Source organism: Cibotium barometz, chromosome 12 (genome assembly GCF_041138505.1).
Source record: "Cibotium barometz isolate CiBa-2024 chromosome 12, ASM4113850v1, whole genome shotgun sequence".
NCBI lineage: Eukaryota > Viridiplantae > Streptophyta > Polypodiopsida > Cyatheales > Cibotiaceae > Cibotium > Cibotium barometz.
Window position 1 is genome coordinate 25,552,592 of NC_141057.1, and position 18,670 is coordinate 25,571,261.

Sequence of the window (18,670 nt, forward strand, 5' to 3'; positions counted from 1 at the left end):
AATTTCATGCAAGAAAGTCGTTCTAGTGCAAGTGATCTAAGTTGTGAAGTTGGCATGCTTGATTACTATGGAACGACACAAGACGTTATCAAGGAACTGGGTTCAGAAAGTTGTCTATGTTCATTTTTTATGTGAAGTGGTTCAAGGTCGTGACTTAAGGACCACAAGCAACCATGCACAGAGATAAGAGCGGATTTATTCAAGTAGACTCCACAAAGATATGGACAAACCAAAGGGACACATTTGTGCTACCAAAGCATTGTCACAGTAGGTTATCTTCAAGGTGGACCCGAGAGATCATACGTGGTTGTTTGTAATCCAAATCGATCCACAAAGTAAATAATATTTGAAGATATGGAAATTTCAGATGAAGTAGAGGTTGAGGAACCCACTCAAGAAGCACAAGAAATAGATATTGATCGAGTTGAACAACTAGAAGAAGGATCATATGAAGGTGTAGTAATTCAACAATTTCTAGCACTTGAACCAGAAGCAAACACAATAACTAATCCAGAATTCGAAGAAGAGAACTAAGAACAACTTTCAACACAACCATCTCTAATGCTTGAAATAGAAGAGGACGATTCGGAGGCTACACCTATTGATGAAGATGCACATGGAGAGGTATTTTTAGAAATAGATGTATTTGAAGCCATGGATCTAGCTGAGGATGAGAGAGTCGATGATGAGCTATAACATTTTATCTCAATGTTATTTACTAACAAATACTTGGTTTTTGTCAATGTTTTCTTTTTTTGCACAATCAAATTTTTAAGAAATTAAAAATAAGAAAATTTAAAATTTCGATACCTATTTCGACGCTTATTCGGACATTCATTTCGACGCTCATTTTGACGTTTATATCGATGCACATATCGACGGCGCGTAAATCGTCAAATACCAAGTGTCGAAAATGAGTCATCTTTTGTAGTAGTGTGGGCTAGTATGAACATAAGATGGAATCAAGGATGGATAGGTGGCGACGAGGGCATGATGAGGTAACCATTAAGAATCTTTGATGGGGTGGCCTTTATACTTGATTAAATATCCAATGGTAAATATTACCTTTATTATTGTTGTTGAAAGTTATTAACACTACTACATGTTAGCCTAATACCGGGGCTTGTACCGGTGCTATTTAACGGGGTGTAAAAAAGCCACGTCATCGGTATAAGCGCCGGTATATGCGCCGGAACCACAGCGTCGGTATAACTGTCGGGTAATACACCCGGCACCTATACCGACGTCTATACCGGTGTCTATACCGGCGCTTATACCAACATCTGTACCGACGTTAATACCGACGAAAATACCAATGAATATAGCGACGTCGGTACCGGGGCATATACCGACGCTGTAGCAGAAATTTTTTTTTGGACAGAATAGTGTTGCCTGGCTGTTGCCTAGCTGCCTGCAATGTGCAGGATCAACAACAGCAACAGACAGCACCATTCTGTCTACAATAGAGCACACAAACAACCGTGCTCGTTTGCATATTCTCCTGATCGACAAACAAGAAATTAAATTAAACATTAATACTCAAGAATGTTTTGATCATATTTCATTAGTTTGAAGGTCATCTTACATCATGGTAATGCCTCCCAATTGACGGTCTCTCCTTCTTCTTCAAGCATCTCAAACAAGGCCACAAGGCCATGTTTGTGAGCGTACTTCTCCTCTCGCCTACTTGGTGGGCGATTCATGGCCAACTCCTGCACACACGATTAACAATTATAACTTTTAGAAATCAACATTTAGTCCACAAACATACATTTAAATAAATAAAATTGCTACAAACACTTACGAATTCATGGCGCATGGTTTCGTAACCACCACTCCCGAGATGAGAAGCCCCTATTGTTTGGAGTCTTGCCCTTGCCGCCTCTCTTTGTTGTTGAAACCTGTCTGGTGTCTCGGTGAGCTCCTGAGCAATGGCTGCCCACTCCCTGTCATCTAGCCAAACAGGTTTCTCCTTCCCCTCTCTAAATGCGTCCCTCGCCTCTGACCTACGATGCCCCATCAAAATGCGAGCTGTATACTGTATCCACTCATTAGAGACGACATTCATAGGGTCAAATGGCTGGAACTCTTGCTTTATCTTTGTGTTTATATAATTTTTCTTCCCCTTGTCTTGCTGATCCCATTTAGTCATGACAGAGTCATGAAACTGTATAGTGCACAATTGTCGAATGCGTGTCTTCATTGCTTTCCCTGCACTATCCATTATTGGTGCCCCATCCCTAATTGTGTAAATCTTGCTGTTGTCATGGTCATGTGCACCCCAGGGAGTGGAAGGTGACCCTATGGGTGTGCTATCAACAGATGAGAGCGAAGGACGACGCTCACGTGGTGGTGGTGTCACAGCATCTGTGGCACTACCACCACAACAACCTCCCCCTGAAGACCTACTACGTGAGCGCCGTCTATGTGAAGAGGTGGTAGATCGAGCTGTAAGAGGAGTGGAAGGCTGTGTGGTATGAGGTGTGGGAGCTGCTGTCGTACCCACGGGTGTGGGAACTGGCGTCGGGAAGCCAGATGGTGAGGCAGATGTCCCTGCTCCAGAACCCCAATAACTCTGAGCCATGGCTCTCTGCTCTGGAGTCATGGACGAAAGAAAACCATATAACTGCTGGGGACTCATGCCCTGCGGTGTAGGATTAAATGAGAAATCTGGACTGTAGTCGTAGGCCGGTGAGTCACCCATGGCCTGTTGGACAAAAAACCATATGACAAACTTGTACGAAATGAAAATTACACGGTAAACAATGAATGAAAGAACCATAAGATAAACATTAACAATGATAAACAACATTGGTAAAACTATATCAACTTTCTCCTACAGTAGTGATTATGATGGTAAACATTAACAATGGTAAACAATGAATGGACCTTCAATGTCATAAACCCATTACAAATATGTCATAACTATTTGCATAATCATTGAGATACATCATTTTAAAAATCGTTATCTATTCTATCATCCTCATTAAGATCAGTAGCCCCAAAGAGATCTATGTCTATGTACATTTCAGCATCCTCATCATTAAAAGTCCCTTGATGAAGGATGTCTTCATCATCTATGTCTTCTTCCTCAACTTGTTTTTCAGCTTCCTTGGTTTGCACCTCTTCATTTGGATCTTGCTCTAGTTGCTCCTCTTCCTTTGCTTGCTCCTCTTCATTGTTGATCTCGGCTTGTTCTTGCTGCTCTCTATTACCATGTGCATCCACATCACCTTGTTGTAGCTCAAATTCTTCAAAAATTTGCTTACTGCGGGGGGCGACTTGAACCACAAACAGCCAGCGTGGATCTTTTGGATCCGCTTTAAAGACAACCTGCTCACAATGCTCCATTGGGTCTAGTGCGAGCCCACAACTCTTGCATACAACCAATCTCTTCCAAGTCATCCCTTTGGCCTTTAGTATCCTTTTTTCCTGTCATGGTCTTTCACAGAATGTCAGCTACATTCTTGAAAATATGCATCGGGTCAAGCAAATGGTTTATAAGGAGATCACCCCAATAGAGGAGTTGGTGAAAGATAGAGAGCCTCTTCATCCCAGGACATGCCAAGTTTACGCATGGCCTCTTCCTCTGGTTCATAATTTGACCGTTGAGAATGTCGTGGTTGATGATCTTCATGTTCATGCTCCTCGAAGAGAGCTTCTTGTTGCTCGATGAAGGCATCCAACATTTCTTCCATTGGACCTTCTTCCATTTCCTGACCTTCTTCCATTCCCTCGGGTGCTGTTAATTGAGCTCCATCTGTCACTCCCTCCTGCGATATCCTCATCCTTTGTTGGGGACGAGAATTCACAGGCGTAATGTTATCAAGATGCGGCTGCACACTTGCTTGGTTGTACGATTGAAACCGTAAATTTTGCAAGCGCTCCATTGGAAATATGCCAGCGTCATGAACATGCTCGTTGCAAATCCTTCGTTTTCGAAAGATTTGGTACTTACATCGCATGCATGGACACGCTATTCTCTCTTCAAGATTGAGAGGCTCCATCTAGCAGGATAACATGTACATGCAGCTCATTAAACACAAATCAGCTTATCTCCTCTCCATACAAAATTAAATAGAATTTGAACAAGGATGGAGAGAGAAGCTATCTCTATTCATAAATAGCTGTTTATAAAGGCCTTATGCAATAATCTACGCCCATATTATAAGTATAAGCTTGCATAATAAGGCTACAAGACTTATGCATAAGCTCTATGCATAAGCCTTATGCATAAGTCTTATGCATAAGCTCTATGCTATGCATAAGCCATATGCATGAGCCTTATGCACACGCTCTATGCATAAGTCTTATGCATAAGCCATATGCACACGCTCTATGCACAAGTCTTATGCATAAGCCATAAGCTCGGACCTAATCCCAAAAGCCCTAGGACTGAATTACGGTTTTGTAAATTTCGCCAGAGTCTCCTTTGTAATTGGAACCAAATCTCACCCTAAACCCTAAACTTCTTAAAACTTGTACGCAATACTCTTTGTATCCCACAATGTCATGAAAGATCATATGCATTTGCAATATCCACACAATATGACGGAAAAGGGGCCCCATTGCCCAAATGCATCCACAAAGTCGATGGTGAGGATTGTTGAGGACGTGCGTTGAAGCTTGCCGATCTCTCGGCCAAGCTCTTCTCACCCCTTCACCGAGTTTTCCTCCAAGGTGAAGGTTGAGGCCATTTCTTCACACCGGTGTACCTAATCCCCCTTTGTACCGCTTTACCAAGCAATCACGGCACAAAGAGTTCAAGCCATTCTCCCCTTGGCCTCTCCAACCAATGCCAAGGTACCCTCACACATTGCTAGATTCTATAGAAACTTGAAGTGGTTGCAATGGTGAGTGTAGGTACAAAATGATGTGGATAATATCAAATGATAGAACAAGTTTGTTGGCTTACAAGTATTGAGCATGACTCATGCCCTTTTACAATTTAGAACTCATCAATAAAGCATGGACTCATGCCTCAATCCATCATCCAAAAGCTCCAACACAAACCAACAATTCACAATGCCCTCACCATGGCATTTGCATAAGCATTTGTTAACCACAATCAAGGCATTTGCAATTGCATTTCAACAATCCCTTTCACATAAGCCTTATGCACATGCTCTATGCAATTACGCTCTATGCAATTACGCTCTATGCATAAGCCTTATGCACACGCTCTATGCATAAGCCTTATGCATAAGCTCTATGCATAAGCCATATGCATAAGCCATATGCATAAGTCTTATGCATACGCTCTATGCATAAGTCTTATGCATACGCTCTATGCAAGACTTATGCATAAGCTCTATGCATAAGCTCTATGCTATAAGCCTTATGCACACGCTCTATGCAATTACGCTCTATGCATAAGCCTTATGCACACGCTCTATGCATAAGCCTTATGCATAAGCTCTATGCATAAGCCATATGCATAAGTCTTATGCGTACGCTCTATGCATAAGCCATATGCATAAACTCTATGCATAAGTCTTATGCATACGCTCTATGCATAAGTCTCTTGCATACGCTCTATGCAAGACTTATGCATAAGCTCTATGCATAAGCTCTATGCTATATGCCTTATGCACTATGCTAACCCTTAATCCCATCACCCAATGGTGTAATAAACATGATCTTGTTTTACGTACATGAATAATAGAGATTGCAAGCTTATTATAGGTTTTATGCATAGATATTAAATTAATCCTATGTGTAAGCTTACAAGAACCCAAAACTAACCCTAAACCATAAAACAGAGATGCAAAAATTCATAAAAAATAGCATAAACAAGAAAAATCGAAAGAGGATCTACCTCTTTTTTGCAAAGCTGAAGGAGAGGATTGGTGAAAGATTGGTGAGGTGAAAGAGCTGCAAAACAAAATATTAAACAAACTAATTAGTAAATTAAACACAAGAAAAAGAACTAATACAAAACCCTAAAATCTCTATGCATGCATTAGGAGATCTATGCATACATAGAGAGCTCTCAACATGCATAGAGAGCCAAAAAAACACAAAACCCTAAACGTCCTAATTCTTGAATTAAAAACTAAAAGCAATTGCAATAACATGTTAGGAGAAGGAGAAGAGGAGAAAAGAAGAAAGAAGGAGAAAAGAGGAGAGAGGAAAAAAGAGGAGAGAGAGAGAAAGAGAAGAGGGAGAGAAAGCACCTTAATTCGCTTCCACTTGCGCTTCTTCTGCGAAAAAACCAGAAAATAGGCTCTCGGCTGTGAAAAACTTACGAGCGCCGGTATATGCTACGGAATATGCGTCGGAATATACGTCGGTATATGCTACGGAATATGCGTCGGTATAGACGTCGGAATAAGCGTCGGTATACGCGACGGGACACGAAAATTTAAAAAAGCCCCGCCATGCTTGTCTCCTCCAACATGACGCGACGGACATACCGACGTTCGACATTTGCGTCGGTATTTTGGCGTCGGTATGTCCTCAAGCTCTTGTAGTGTAAAAAAAAGGTTAATAATTCAAAAATGTATTCAAGAAAAGAATGTATAAGTATTATGAATTAGTTTGATGCTATAATGATATGTGAAAAGAAAATTGGAGTAAAAGAGTTATCATCTCAAATGTGTGGTTGATGTGCTACAAAATAAAGTGTGATTCTATAATCTTCGAAAGACATGTGTATGCATCGCGATAAATATCTTTTTAGGGGGTGGGGGGGTAAGTGAGATTGAAGGAAATGTAAGTGAGAAAAAAAGGGTTCATGGGCTATGGTGGTGTCGTCTTTGATTCTGTATCCGTGAATAATTCCGTGTTGTTCCATGACTTGACAAAATTGAATATTAGGAGGAAATATGTGAGTGTTTCCAATGGCGATTATGACAAAACATGCTTCATGATCGCTTGTCTTCAGGTCTGTCGTTAAATATGTGTAACAATACCTTGAATAAGTGTGCATTGCATGCGGATATATAAGCGAGTCACATACATTCTGCCATGAGTTGTAGAAGTTCGGATGGTTGTCATAGATTGTGAGGCGACGGAAGAGTCATTGCGATTATGTACTAAATATTTTGGCAAAAATAAAGTTACAAATATGTAAGGCTTAAAAAGAAATAATGAAAAATAGTTACTTGAATTTAACCCAACATGTGTAAGTGGTCTATAACATGGCCAATTTGTCGCAAGAGCTATGGGGAATTTTTAGAACTTTTGTTGGTTATTTTTGTGTAATTTTAGGCCTATTGGAAGCACAAGTGCTTATGAGTTTATGAGCATGCCAGCTCTACAAAAATATAGCAAGCAATGATATAAAGTCTTGGGCATAAAATACTATTTGGTATGTACAAAGGTATGAAGCCTTAGCCTTACAAAAATATTGATAACAAAATATGAAACCATAAAAGGTGTTCACATGTCTTCCAAAATATCTCATAGTGGTCCAACACATGTTCCACCATTAACACATAATCAGTCACTCAATCATTACCTTCATCCAAAATAATATTAGTCATCATCACTGCACACAGCCTATTAAGCACATTAATTTTGATTATATCTTACCAGTGCACACAGCTAATTAAATACATTAATCCTGGTAGACATTGTACCAGTGCACATAGCTTGATCAAGCACATTAATCCTGGTAGATGATATAAAAAGGCGCATCCAAAATAAAATATCCCAAAGCAAAATAATGCCATCCACATAGTGGTTACACTTATAATATCACGACAATGTACACATGTACAAATTCACCTACGTATGCATCAAGTAAACTATGATCATCGTAGATTTAGAAAGGCATCCCAAGAGAATTTATAAAAATGGAAAACGTGAGAATACATATTTCATATATTAACTCCAATTTATAAATAATGATAAATGTGAGAATATATATTCCATGAATTAACTCCCTACAACATGCCCCGGGGGTAACAAGTAATTGTTCTCAATTGCTCATAAAATGATAAATAATTATCATGAGCTAGTATGAACATAAGATGCAATCACAATGGATAGGTGGCGAGGGTATGACCTGGTAGCCATCAAGAATCTTTGATGGGGTGGCCTTCATACTTGATTAAATATCTACGATAAATATTACCTTTGCTTGTTATTATTGTCTAACGTTTTGACGAAAAAGGTTAATAATTCAAAAATATATTCAAGAAAGGGATGTCTAAGTATTATGAATTAGTTTGATGCTATAATGATATGTGAATAGAAAATTGGAGTAAAAGAGTTGTCATCTCCAAGTGTGGCTGATGTGCTACAAAATAAAAGTGTGATTCTATAATCCTCGAAAGACATGTGTATGCATCGTGATAAATATCTTTTCAGGGGTAAAGTGTGATGATTGAAGGAAATGTAAGTGAGATAAAAAGTGTTCATGGGCTATGGCGATGTCGTCTTTGATTCTCTATTCGAATATGATTTCGTGTTGCTCCATGAGTTGACAAAACTAAATATTGGGAGGAAATATTGAGTGTTGCTAATGGGGATCACGACAAAACATGCATCATGATCATTCGTTGAGATCTTTGGGCTATGGCGATGTCGTCTTTGATTCTCTATCCGAATATGATTTCGTGTTGCTCCATGAGTTGACAAAACTAAATATTGGGAGGAAATATTGAGCGTTGCTAATGGGGATCACGACAAAACATGCATCATGATCGTTCGTTGAGATCTTTCACCATTCGTCTTCAGGTTTGTTCATTAAAGATGTTTAGCAATGCCTCAAGCAAGTGTGCGTTGCGTGTGGATATATAAGTGAGTCGCATACATTCTACCATGAGTTGTAGATGTTCGGATGGTTGATGTGGATTGTGAGGGGATGGAAGAGTCATTTTGTGATTGTGTACTAAATATTATGACGAAAAGAAATTTGCAAATATGTTAGTCTCGAAAAGAAATAATAAATAATGTTACCTTGATTTAATCCCGGGAGCATGCATAAGTGGTCGATAACATGGTCGCTTTGTCGTAAAAGCTATGGGGAAATTTTAATGGTTATTTTTGTGTAATTTTTAGGCTAAAAAGGGAATTTTAGGCAAAAAGAAGTATTTTTGGAAAGCTAAAAGCAATTTGGAATTTCTCAAAAATTTCTGAGAAAGGGAAAATTTACAAAAACTGAGTCGGGGGTCGAGGGCATTGAAAGCCTTTAGAAAAGCTTAAAAGCTTTAAGGTTTTAAAGCCTTGAAAGGTTTATATACTAAAGCTTCAATAAAGACCGTTAGGTGGCCAAATTGCGTAGCTACGAAAAAGTAGTCAAGGATGAGTTTTGTGCGCCCGACGCAAGAAGAGAGGTGAAGCAAAGCAGAGGAGTAAAACAAAGGTGGTTTTGGGGCTTCGAAGATCAGAGAATTGCATCATCGGGGTAGTGATGGATGAGGAAGAGGGTTAGATTTAGGGGAAAGCCACTTGGATTTTTGGGTGGTTTTGAGAAATACAAAGTCCCTCACGGAGAGGGGTCCCTCTGCTTACTACTTCTCGAGAGTTTGTGTTTGAACTTTTGTTTGGGGTCGAAGCTTTATTAGTTTGTTTACAATCTACAAGCACTTCTCTCGAGAGTTTTTGTTTGGAGTCGAAGGTTTGTTAGTTTGGTTACAATTTACAAGGCCTTGGAGAAAGTGTGTAATTTTTGAACGTTGACGATCAGGGAGGGATGATGTTGTCGGTCCGCCGAGTCGCCCATGCGGGCCGCTTGACTCGTCGACGAAAGTCCGACTGCTGTCTGTCTACATATAAAGTACCTCGACTGTGTCTCTGCCATCTTATCCTTTGCGATTCTTCACCTTTCTTTGCCTTCTATAATCGTGTACTTCTTTCTCATACGCTCTCTCTCATCATCTTGCACAGTTTAGGTACGTACATGGAAAGTAACAGCAGCAGCAGCAGCTGCTCCTCCTATGCGCTGGGCCGCCAGTTGGGCGAGGGCGTGGATGGCATTGTGAGGCTGTGCACGCACAAGCACACGGGCCAGCAGTACGCCTGCAAGTCCGTGCGCAAATCAGGGAGCGCCCTTCGCCATGTGCGCACGGAAGTTGCGACGCTGGAAAGGCTCAAGGGTCATCCCAACGTGGTTCGGCTGGAAGAGAGCTTCGAGGACGAGGAGTGCGTTCACGTGGTGATGGAGCTGTGCGAGGGAGGAGACCTGCTCGAGCATCTCAGGGACAACACCAGCAATGGGCGCCTGCCGGAGTCCCAGGCAGCTGAGGCTTTCGCGGCCATCGTGAGAGGGGTGTCCTTCTGCCACGACCAAGGTGTCATGCACAGGGACCTCAAGCTAGAGAACGTGCTCTTCGCTGATCGAGGAAGAAGTTACTCCCACCTCAAGCTCGCGGACTTCGGCGCCTCTGCTGACTTCTCCCACCGTCGAGTCTTCGACGACGTGGAGGGCACGCCATGCTACCTCGCTCCCGAGATCCTGCTCACCGGCACCCACGACCAGAAGGTGGACGTGTGGAGCTTGGGCGTGCTACTCCACATGTTGCTGTGCGGCTTCGACGGGGATACCACCGCGGACATCTTCGAGGCCGTGAAGCGAGGGAGGCTGGATCTGAAGAGGGAGCCCTGGCCGTCCATCTCAGCCCCAGCCAAGGAGCTTATCAAGGGAATGCTGCAGCGGAACCCCTACAGACGGATGAGACTCAGGGACCTGCAGCAGCTGGCTCACCCTTGGCTACAAGATCATGTGCAACAGCATCATACCCAGAGTACAAGTCCAACTAAAAACGCCGGCAACAGCCTGCAACAGGAATGCTTAACTCTAAGCTGTTAGTTAACGAAGGAATTAGGGGCTGGACACTGAGCACAGTTATTAGGAGCTTCTTGTGGTGCAATATGGGAAGGGAGAACCATTCTTTTTTTTGGGGGGGATAAACCCTTTTAGAGTTCACCTTGCACAAGTTTTGATGTGTAGGCCTGCCCACAACAGAGAAGTGTTGAGTTCTGTCTCTAGGCCCTAATTCAGATATATGGTTGAGGAGAACAATGCAGTAATCCAGGGTTTTCTTTTTTGTAAAGTAGTGTATAGGCGACGAATAAATAAATATTCAAGTAAGGTCATTTCGTTGATTATTGATTTCACTGCCGAGAAATAACCCACCCGTGCTCCCCGTCTCTCTCTCTCTCTCTCCCCCTCTAAACACAACCATCATTTTATCTCTCTAATCACAACCATCATGTTAGCTTTTACATACACTTCTTCACTTGTTTTCTTTGTCTTCTATGGTGCTTAACCTATGTTAAAAAACTGATCTTTCATTTTGTGAGGGTTTTGTGTTTACGCCATTATTATAGATTTACTTACATATGGTATAACAACATTAGGTTCTAAACACAACTTCTTTGCACGTTTTATTAACAAACAATTTTTTTGAGAAATGGTTTCCAATAAACCAAACCCACCACAAATCGATGAGAAAACTAAGGTAGAGGGCATAAATTACACTCTCTACATGTTGAAGATGAGTCCAACCCTTGATTTTAAAAAGGGGTAGGAGGGTCCCTAACACTCATATGATTAGAGATAACTAACCCAACAAAAATTTCTATATGAGAACTAACTTCAAGCATAAAAACTTAGAGTAGGAGAGTGTTCAACAACAACGGTCATTGATAAGAGTCACAGATATTGGGGATAGATGCCAACAAAATTGGTATGCCTATCAATAAAGATTTGGTAGAAACAAAGACATGGCTAAAACATATGTTAGGGTGTTGGCTTCCAATCATGATAGTTTGGTGACATCCCTAAATCTAATAATCCACACCTCGTGCTTTTAAGGAGGTTAACTTAAAGGAGGAGTTGAGGATAAATGTTCATCACAATGGTGACATCCTTAAATCCAACAAAGCACACCTCTTACCTGTTAGGAGTTCAACCTAACGAATGACTTGAGAATGAACATTCATCACAATAGTGGATATTTTTCCTTTTTTTGGAAAAAGGAAATTTAGGTAAAGACTTGACATCCTCTTTTAAATTTAACAAAATTATGACAAGAAGCGAAAAATAGTTAAAGAGTTCATGAAGATGCTAAAAGTGGCACTTTAGCAAGTAATGAGTCTACCAATAGTGCTGCCAATAGTGAGCCTTCCATAACACAAACGGAGCTCTCCATTGCCACATCAAGGCAAAAAAATAGGGCCTATCTTTAGTCCAACAACTATTTTAGAGGGATTCATAATGCACGCCCTCATGTTCATGTGACACATCATCGTCACTCCTAATATAAGAAGTAAAACCATGCATGCTGTCATTATCAATATTATCTCTGTTGGACTATATATAGTTCATCCTAGCTTGACATAGATCTCACACATATATATACCTCTACACTATCAATAATACACACTACTTTGGGAGTGATGTCTTGTGTACCTCTCTTTCTCTCTTGCTCTTTCTCATATCTGTCAACATGGTATCAGAGCGAGTTACCCTTTCAACAAGGAGGAAGATTGGTTTGAACATTTCTTTTCGCAGTAATTATGGATTTGTATGTTTCTTTCAGTAATAATCTATTTTTATCTTTCAGTCCCTTATCTAACATCAGTTGATCTCCAACTGACCCTGTTTGACATCCTCTAGCTCACAAAACTCTATTTGACATCCTCCAGCTCACAAAACTCTGTCTGACTCTCATAGACTTCTGGCTATTAGATTTGACCCTAAATGGCCCAAAAGTCTTATTTCTACCCTTCTACACTTTCAGCTGACTTATCGTGACACTTAGCTGACACGAACTGACCACTATTGACCCTTAGCTGATCTTGTCCTAGTGGAGGTCATTGACTAGGGACATCATAACCACCATAACCAAAACACCATATCTCCAACACGACATTGACATCGAGGTCTAGACCATATCACGTAGAGCACTGTATAGTTTTTGCAGTCACTCGAGTTTAGGGCTTGCTCATTTATGTTTGCTTAGTGTCTTGTAACACTCATGAGCATTAAGCATGGCATTCAAGAATAAAGAGCATCTCCAGCATGTACCATAGCCTAGCCAAGCATTTACAATAGTTAAATCATGTACCCAAGCATAGATCACAATATTTGTAGCATGTGCAGCATTGTGTGTGGGGCTTCTACAACATCTATAACAGTACATAAGGCATTAAAAGCATTTAGGGCATGCATCACAGCATGTCAAGGATTGTAGAACCATCTAATAGAATAGAAAGAGGCTTTTGGGAATTTATGAGGTCGTGGAGGATCGAGACAAACATGCCAACAACATTATCTTGGCCGACCAACAGCACAAATCCATATATAAAGAAAACACATCATTCATTCCAATCATCTCCTTCTTCTCAACGTTTCTAGCCTAAGAAGCAGGGGAATCATTCATAGTCACCATCCTCTCTTTCTCTTCAGTATCTAGCCATAGAGCCCACTAAGAGAAGAAGCAGTCATAACATTCAATTCTTCATTCAACATTCAACAATATAACATTTTAAGTCAGCATTCAGAACCATTCAGTCAAAGTTAGCATCATCATCATCATAGATCTTTTTAGATCTCAGTTGTAACCATTTCATTTAATATAGTTGCATTGCAGTTGTAACCATTGCATTTAATATAGCTGCATTGCATTGCATTAAAACCATTCTCTATCTCTTAAGTATTTCTAAGTGCAGTTTAGTTAAGGATAAGGTTGTTTTACTACGATCAATCCACTTCATGTCACAGTGCCTCAGATTTCTCTCATAGATCTCTCTCAGAATCAATTGACTAGGTCTATCCCCAAAGCTCTTGGCAACTCTACAACCATACAAGCATTATGTCTTGATAGCAATGCTCTAATAGGGCATGTTCCTCTTGACCTTTACATAATTCCAACCTTAAAATACCTTCTCTTGGGCCCAAACAGTCTTAGTGGCAGAGAACTATCAAGCCTTGTAAACTGTTGTAGCTTAGTTTATCTTTTTGTATATTGCAACTATTTTACAGGCCCCATACCATATGAGTTTAGCTCATTCACAAGCCTCCAATCTCTCTTCCTAGCTCGTAACAAGCTCATCGGCCATATCCCAACTACACTCACAAACTATACCAGCCTTGACACTCTTCTCTGTGTGAAAATGGTATTTATCTAGCCCTAAAAAGGAAAGTTTTTTGGAATTTTTTGGTTTTATTATTTCTTTTGTGGGTCTTATTGTGGCCAACAGCCCCTGGCCTCTAGCTGACCACAACAGCCCCACTTACTATATATAGGATATCCTCATCATTCATCACATTGTACCGCTCCATTGACCATATCAGGTACCATGTGGTTATCTGTTGCTATGTTGCCCGCTATGTTGCCCCGGTGCCTACATATCATCTGCTTCATCATCATCGGCTACTATCAGCTCTAGCACACCAGTGTTTCACATCATCTCATGGGATAGTAGCCCTCTCTGCTACATAGAGCATACCATCATTTCATATCAGTTCATGGGACAACATCCCTCTCTATACCATTGTTTTACATTAGCTCATGGGACAACAGTCCTCTCTGCTACACTTCAGCACATTAGCATTTTATCTTCAGTTCACTCTTTTGGAACGACAACCCACTCTATGCTGTTGTACAACACATCAGCGTTTTAGCATCAGTACACATCTTGGGACAACATCCCACTCTCTTCTACAATATATCATCATTTTTCTTAAACAGCTTACCTCTCGGGATATCAGCCATCTCACATCATCGGGACAGTAGCCATCTCTACTCCTTACCACCCCTCAGGTATTGTAGCACCCTTGTCACCAAAGCTTGCACCACTCGGGATGGCAGCCCTCTCTACTCTTTTTAGGTACCACAACACCGTTATCACTAGAGTTTAGCACCCTTATCACTAGAGTTTGCATCCGCATTTGTATCATCACTTCATCTTCCTCTGCCCACTACCACCTTGAAATTCCTCTGCATCGAGCCTTCAACACCGACCACCTCACGGAGTGCCTTTGCCTCACATCAATGCGAGCCTTCGTTCATTGACCGTGCTTCAACTCTGACATCATCTCTGCTTCTGCATTGGTCTTCTACTCAGAGTCTCCTCACATTAGAGGACCTCTTTTACATATTTTCACTCACCATCATATATACACTCACTCACCCATTTCATTCTGTGTTGTTTTGCTATGATCTCTCATACATTTGGTCCTTTCGTCCTTTTTCCCTCACATTCTCCTCTCTCGTAATGATCTTAGCACTCCCATACCCCTAGAGTTGGGAAAGCTCACTAACCTTATAGATCTACTTATGAATGACAACAATCTAACAACCACCATTCCCCCCACTTAGAAATTGCTGCAGTCTCTCTGCCCTCTACCTTGATCAAAACAAGCTAGAAGGCTATATCTCCTTAGAAATTGGGAACGTGAAACTTCTCACCAATCTAAGGCTCTTCTTGAACTCTCTAAATGGCCCCATTCCCACCTCCCTGTACAACTCCACCAACCTTGTGACACTACAGCTTCAAATGATACATCTTAATGGCACCTTATTGCTGGATATCATAGTATTCAAGAGCTTGGCTTTTTTTTTTTGCTTTTGGAAATCGCATAATTGGAAGCATTCCCATTGAGATTGGACCTTGCGAAAGCCTTCGATCCTTGTACTTATAACAAAACAACTTGACTAACACTATACCAAGAACCTTGGGCTCATTGACCTTATTGCAAGCACTAGATCTAGGGGAAAATGCACTCAGTGGGCCTTTGCTCGATACCATAGCTAGGATCAGTAACCTCACTTGGCTGTCTTTGCCACTCAACAACCTTGATGGTGGTATTGCATTCCAAATCACAACTTTGTCTAAGTTACACTACCTTATTCTAGGTCATGACTCATAATCAATTCATAGGCAGGATACATGAAGGCATCAACAACTACAAGACTCTAATATTGCTCCGCCTCAGTCAAAATCTTCTTACCGAAACTATACCTTTAGAGAGAAGATTTTGGTTGGTGACATCTTGCTAGTCTTTTGTTCAATGAAGGACAATATGGTGGACCTCTTCATGAAGCTTCTACCTCAGCGGATTCTCTGTCAGCACTCCAGCAGCTCACTAGGATTGGTTCCACATCCCCCCACGAGCTAAGAGGGGATGTTAGCAGTTATCTCTTTTCTGTACATATTACTCAGTTGTAGTAGGGAGTGACGGCCATTATTGTGGGTGTGCTTGCCCGTGTAGGAGTTTCTTCATTTTTTCCTCATTGTCCATTTTTCCCACTTTTGCTCCATGTGGGGGTTCTGTAGTCTTTTCCCTGGTTGGTTGTAGTAGCTTGCTAGCCAAGAGGGCCTATTTTTTTGCTAGCCGACCAGAGCTGGTCAATGTCACGTGCACACCTAGTTGGTGTATAGGTGACATGGCATTCTAGGCATTCAAGCATTAATCCAACATTTACCAAGCAGTTAAATTAATGTTAACAAGCTTAGATCACAGTAGTTATAGCATGTGCAACATTGTATGGTGCTATTGTTACAGCACCTACAACAATACACAAGGCATCAACAACATTTAGGACATGCATCACATTAGGTTAGGGCATGGGGAACCAATCAGCCAACAGCTGTGGGGCATATATGAAGTTGTGAAGATCTAGACATGCATGTAGACACCATAAGCTTGGCTCACCAGCATCATTCCATATATATAGAAGAGCGCATCATTCATTTCAGTTATCTCCTTCTTCTCAACGTTTCAAGCCTAAGGAGCAAGGGAATGAGCAGCATAGTCAGCATACGGTCAACATTCAACATTCAATTCATCTCTTGCATCCTATATAAAGGAAAACCAACATCCAAAGGGTGGACCTCATCATTGGAGAAAGGAACAGTCAGCTATCATCATCATTCGGCATATCTATCTCTTCTCAAGAAGGATACTCATTTAGGACATGCATAGATGTATTCATAGATTTCATTGTAACCATCGCATTGAATATAGCTGCATTTTTTTTTGCATTGAAACCATTCTCTTTCTCTTAAGTGTTTCTAAGTGAAGTTTAGTTAAGCCTAAGGTTGTTTTACTACGATCAATCCCTCGCATGTCACATTGGTGTCAGAGCATTACAGAGGGTAACCAACCTTAGTTCTTCTCTTAAGTCATTCAGTAAAGTATCACGACAGTTGCTTCCCCTTAGTTAAATCCATTTCTTAAGATCTTGCAGGCCATCCTTAGGGTTTTCCCCTTAAGCATGCATGAGTAACCCATTCATTTACATTCTTCCATAGCATATAGGGTAGCACATGGCTTGCATCAGCATAGTAATCCTAACAGTCCAATAAAGATAATCAGTCTAAGTATCTTGTTTCTGCAAGGCATACATGATTTACCCATGAGTTTTCTAGGGAAGAATGACATCCATCATCAAAGGAGTAAATGGAGTTTTGGGCTTCAAATGGCATCAATAGGGGTTCTCTTCCATATAAGAAGACGGAAGTGGCTCCAACATTGCCTGAGGAGGTTCAGAGGTCCATGTGAAAGGATTCCACAGACAGGTCAATGGTGATTCACGTTTTTCCAAGCAGACTTATCAGTATTTTCCATGTAGTTCCTGTGTAGTGGAGAAGCATTTGGCTCAAAGGATTCAACTCCTATAGTCGAACTCAATCCGGACAAAAGAGGACAAAATGGGGTAGTGGTTTCAGTGGGGGAGGATCAATACAGGAGTCAAAGGGTTGTTAGGTGTACCACCTGGCAGTTTAGCCAAAGGGGAATGTCACGTGCACACCTAGTTGGTGTACATGTGATATGGAATTCTAGGCATTCAAGCATTAATCCAACATTTACTAAGCAGTTAAATCAATGTTAACAAGCTTAGATCATAGTAGTTACAGTGTGTAGCATTGTATGGCCCTATTTTTTATAGCACCTACATCAGTACACAAGGCATCAACAAAATTTAGGACATGCATCAGATCACGTCGGGGCATGATGAACCAGTCGACAATAGATGGGGCATGGGAAACCAATCAACAACATCGATGGGGCTTATATGAGGTCGTGAAGATCCAGACATGCAGGTCGATGGCATAAGCCTGGCCAACCAGAAGCATCATTCCATATAAATAGAAAAGTGAATTATTCATTTCAATTATCTCCTTCTCCTCACCGTTTCCAGCCTAAGGAGCAAGAGAATCAGGCATAGTCAGCATATAGTTAGCATTTGGCATTCAGTTCATCTCTTGCCTCCTACATAGAGGAAAACCAACATCAAAAGGGTGGACCTCAACATTGGAGAAAGGAACAGTCAGTCATCATCACCATTTATCATATCTCTCTCTTCTTAAGAAGGATACTCATTTAGGATAGATTTATACATAGATCTTATTGTAAACATCACATTTAATATAGCTATATTGCATTTGCGTTGAAACCATTTTCTTTCTCTTAAGTGTTTCTAAGTGAAGCCTAAGATTGTTTTACTATGATCAATCCCTCGCATGTCACAGTCATGGGGCCGACTAGGTGGTGCTCATGGTGGGCTAGCTGCCTGGCTTTTGCTGGCCGACTCGATATTATCCAATCGTGGGCCTATTCAAGGGCTGTTAGCCTAGTTCCTATTGGCTGACTGGTTGCTCCTACATGTATATACAGCACATCACCCCCCACACTAGTTTTGTACCCAATATACAGTGTACATAGTAGAGTTTATACAATGTTTCTCTCTCAACACTTATGTGTTTC

At 41.0% G+C, this 18,670-nt stretch overlaps 1 protein-coding gene and 1 pseudogene across 1 annotated transcript; one reads left to right on the forward strand and one right to left on the reverse strand.

The window, feature by feature from the left end:
- Positions 1-1,553: 1,553 nt before the first annotated feature.
- LOC147633221 (uncharacterized) lies at positions 1,554-2,033 on the reverse strand. Its single transcript, XM_086805821.1, has 2 exons — positions 1,805-2,033; positions 1,554-1,712 (listed from the first exon to the last, which is right to left on the reverse strand). The coding sequence occupies exons 1-2, from the start codon at positions 2,018-2,020 to the stop codon at positions 1,587-1,589; spliced, it is 342 nt and encodes a 113-aa protein (XP_086661947.1). The 5' UTR covers positions 2,021-2,033; the 3' UTR covers positions 1,554-1,586.
- A 7,817-nt stretch (positions 2,034-9,850) lies between these two features.
- Positions 9,851-10,759, forward strand: LOC147633222 (calcium-dependent protein kinase 7 pseudogene; annotated as a pseudogene).
- Positions 10,760-18,670: the final 7,911 nt, after the last annotated feature.

Bases quoted from the DNA above. Each gene is read 5' to 3' on its own strand.
- LOC147633221 (XM_086805821.1), bottom strand. From the start codon at position 2,020: ATGGGGCATCGTAGGTCAGAGGCGAGGGACGCATTTAGAGAGGGGAAG. The intron at 1,713-1,804 runs GTAAGTGTTTGT...TCGTGTGTGCAG, and splicing joins AAACCATGCGCCATGAATTC to GAGTTGGCCATGAATCGCCC.